This window comes from Manduca sexta, unplaced genomic scaffold (assembly GCF_014839805.1).
Source record: "Manduca sexta isolate Smith_Timp_Sample1 unplaced genomic scaffold, JHU_Msex_v1.0 HiC_scaffold_492, whole genome shotgun sequence".
Taxonomy (NCBI): domain Eukaryota; kingdom Metazoa; phylum Arthropoda; class Insecta; order Lepidoptera; family Sphingidae; genus Manduca; species Manduca sexta.
Genome location: NW_023595289.1, coordinates 9,785 through 12,679, shown reverse-complemented (window position 1 = coordinate 12,679; position 2,895 = coordinate 9,785). Strand labels below are relative to the sequence as shown.

The 2,895-nt window shown below is 55.5% G+C and overlaps 1 protein-coding gene across 1 annotated transcript; it reads left to right on the top strand.

Moving 5' to 3' along the window:
• Window positions 1-47: 47 nt before the first annotated feature.
• LOC119193403 lies at window positions 48-2,195 on the top strand (the record flags this gene model as incomplete). Its single annotated transcript, XM_037446997.1, is given in 6 exon segments — window positions 48-207; window positions 449-887; window positions 958-1,196; window positions 1,266-1,403; window positions 1,513-1,895; window positions 1,973-2,195. Coding segments are annotated over 4 exon segments (945 nt in total).
• Window positions 2,196-2,895: the final 700 nt, after the last annotated feature.

Here is a 2,895-nt window from a genome sequence, read left to right as displayed (position 1 = left end):
CGTCTTGTGCCTTGTGTTACTTTTGATTCTGATGTTGCTCTCTTCAGGAGGAAGCGGTGTTGGAGGTGTTGAAGCTTGGTGAGGAGGGTCGGTCGCCGGCCGTCGCCGAGAGCGCGCTGCTCGCCGGCGCCGCCGCCGCGCGCCTGCAGTGCGGCCGTGTCCGACGCCGCGCGGGACTCGCTCGCCAAGAGCCTGGCGCGCTGCAAGGTGCCGCTCTCACACTATCCACTCACCACGCACCACTCACCACCGATATACTAATACTCCTTATTGAAACTTTTATTAAAAAGAAACGCAAACAAGATGGATACATTATCTTAAATTTATGGTGTACAATCGCCAACGTTACGAATGATCTCTTTTAGACAATATTCATAGCTTTATTGTATTGTTAATGATATCTCTTGATTTTTTTATTTAAAAATAATTTTGATGTGTTCGTACGCAGAACGATGAAAGTCGAAAGGTGCGGTTAATCGCTCTGGGTAATTTGCGGCGCGCCGACACTGCCGAACTGTTGCTGCAGCACGCGACGCGCGCGGACGCGACCGCCCCAGTGCGACTCGCGGCGCTCGACGCGCTGGCCGCCGCGCCGCGCGCCGCGCTCTCGCTCGAGCGGCTCGAGCGGCTCGGCGACCTCGCGCTCGACGACCGCGCGCCGCTCGAGGTGCGCGCCGCCGCGCTCGACCTGCACGTCACGCGCCTCGCGCCCGCGCCCTTGCCGCTCGTGCGAGTGGCGCGAGCGCTGCACCGCGCCGGCCCGCACGAGCTGCGACGCTTGTTCTGGCAACGGCTGTACGCACTCGCCGATGAATACGCCTCCGTGCGCGATATCATCCCGAGGTTGGACCGTGAATTGCTCGGTTGGAACGGACAGGCGCACGCGGGTACGGTCACGGATGTGGAAAATGCGCTATTATGATTGATGTAGCCGATGACGCTCGTCTTCGTGTGCAGGAACATCGTCGGTGTTGGTGCGCGAGCCGGGATGGACGATGGGCGGGTGGCGTGCGGCACTGGAGTCGGTGCAAGTGGCGCGCGCGGGGCTACTGCGGCGCGGCGCCGTGGTGCTGCGCGCGCAGGCGGAGAGCGCGCGCGCGAGTGCGGCACAGGGTGCGTCGGGCGCGGACGCCGCGTACGCCGCGCTCGAGGCGCTCGCCGGGCGCGACGCGCTCGCCGCGCTCGACCTGTTGTCGGTGAGCATGCATTTTCGCAAACTGTACGCCGACACTGTCGCTTGACCTCATCGATTGTACGATTCACAGGTAGAGGTGTGGACGCGCGGACTGGAAGCCATCGCGGGTGGCGGCGATAATGACGCCGAACCGGAGGATACAGCGGGAGGTCTCGCGTTGGCGGTCGCCGGTACGCGTATGCGTGACATCTCACTGTTTAATGGGCAGGTACACAAAGGGAAAACGTTGTAATTTAATTGGGTTTCTACGTGAATGTCAGTCATAAAATTTTTACAATTACAATCTTGATAATATCAATTAAATATATTTGTTACAGGCTGAGTTAGTAGGGCACGTGTGGGCCGGCACGGCAAGTTCTCCGACGCCCGCGTTGCGTGCTTTGGTTCCGGCGCGTGCAGTGGAGGGCCAAGCGCCTCTCATGCTGGGCGCGGTGCTGCAATACCGGTGGCGCGGCGCGCTGGCGTTGGCGCTGGACGCGCACGCGCAGGTGTCACTGTGGTGGCGCACGGCGCGCTGTGAGCTCGAGCTGCGAGCTGCCGCCGCTGCACTCGAGGAGGCCGCGCTGCACACCGCCTGGGGCCGCGTGCACGCGCACGCGTTGCAGGAGACCGAGCCCACGCTGCGCATCGCCGCCGATCTCGACTTCTACGACAAGATCGCGCTGTGCGTGCGCGCCTCCACAGAAGAGCACGAATTGAGGTGAGTAGTGGTGAGTGAGTCTCGGCCGCGGTGAGGCACACGGTATCAGCGAGACGTGACGCGTGTGGTGTGTGCAGGAGCAACGTGACGCTGTGGAGCTCTGCGGGCGCGCGGCGGGCGCGTGCGGCGCGAGCGCGGCTGGGCGGTGCGCCGGAGCCGCACGCTGTCGCTCGGCGCGCTGTCGGACCGCGCGTGCGGCGCGCTGCGCACGGCCGACGCGCCCGCCGACACCGACACCGACGCGACCTGAGGCCACCACGAAACTTCACATTCATTCGCAACTTTACGTCTATGATCTGATTGCTGTAAATTATATTATTATGCTATTTTTGTTACATCATTTTATAATAAATAAAACGTAATATACCCACTTTATTATTGTCATTCATTAATAACTACGTGTCCAGGCAACCGATCTGTTCTGCAATAGAGTTAATGTAATTAAAGCATTTATCACGTTTGAGTAATCCCATATAAAATTCCTGCTCTAAGGCTCTTTCGCGAGCAGACGGAACTAGATTTACGAATAATAAGTCAAAAAACAATACGGAATATGCGTGTGATTCAAATATAAATTATTATTGTTTTTACTGCCTTTCAATAAAATAAAAAGACACATTTAATTTAAGACTCCAAAATTGGTATCCAATATATACTTGATATGTGAAATTATTTTTTGGTTTTGAGTGGTTTTTGAAGGCGGTTTAATTTTTTGTTAAAATTATTTTTATTTTTTGCTTTTTTGTGTTAGTAAAAAATAGACCGTCTCAACGGCATAGTCATGTTTCGCTCACGATACGACTATCGCGCTAAGGAGTTACACCTCTGAGTACCACTGAAAAGGGAAAAAGGTGTGATGCTATATACATATATGTATGTATGTAAGAAGTAGAGTCAATTAAACCCAACCCAAAAACACAACTGATATGTTTCACACACAGTACGACTATCGCGATGAAATGTTACGCCTCTGCCTACCCCTGACACGGGGAAAAGGTGT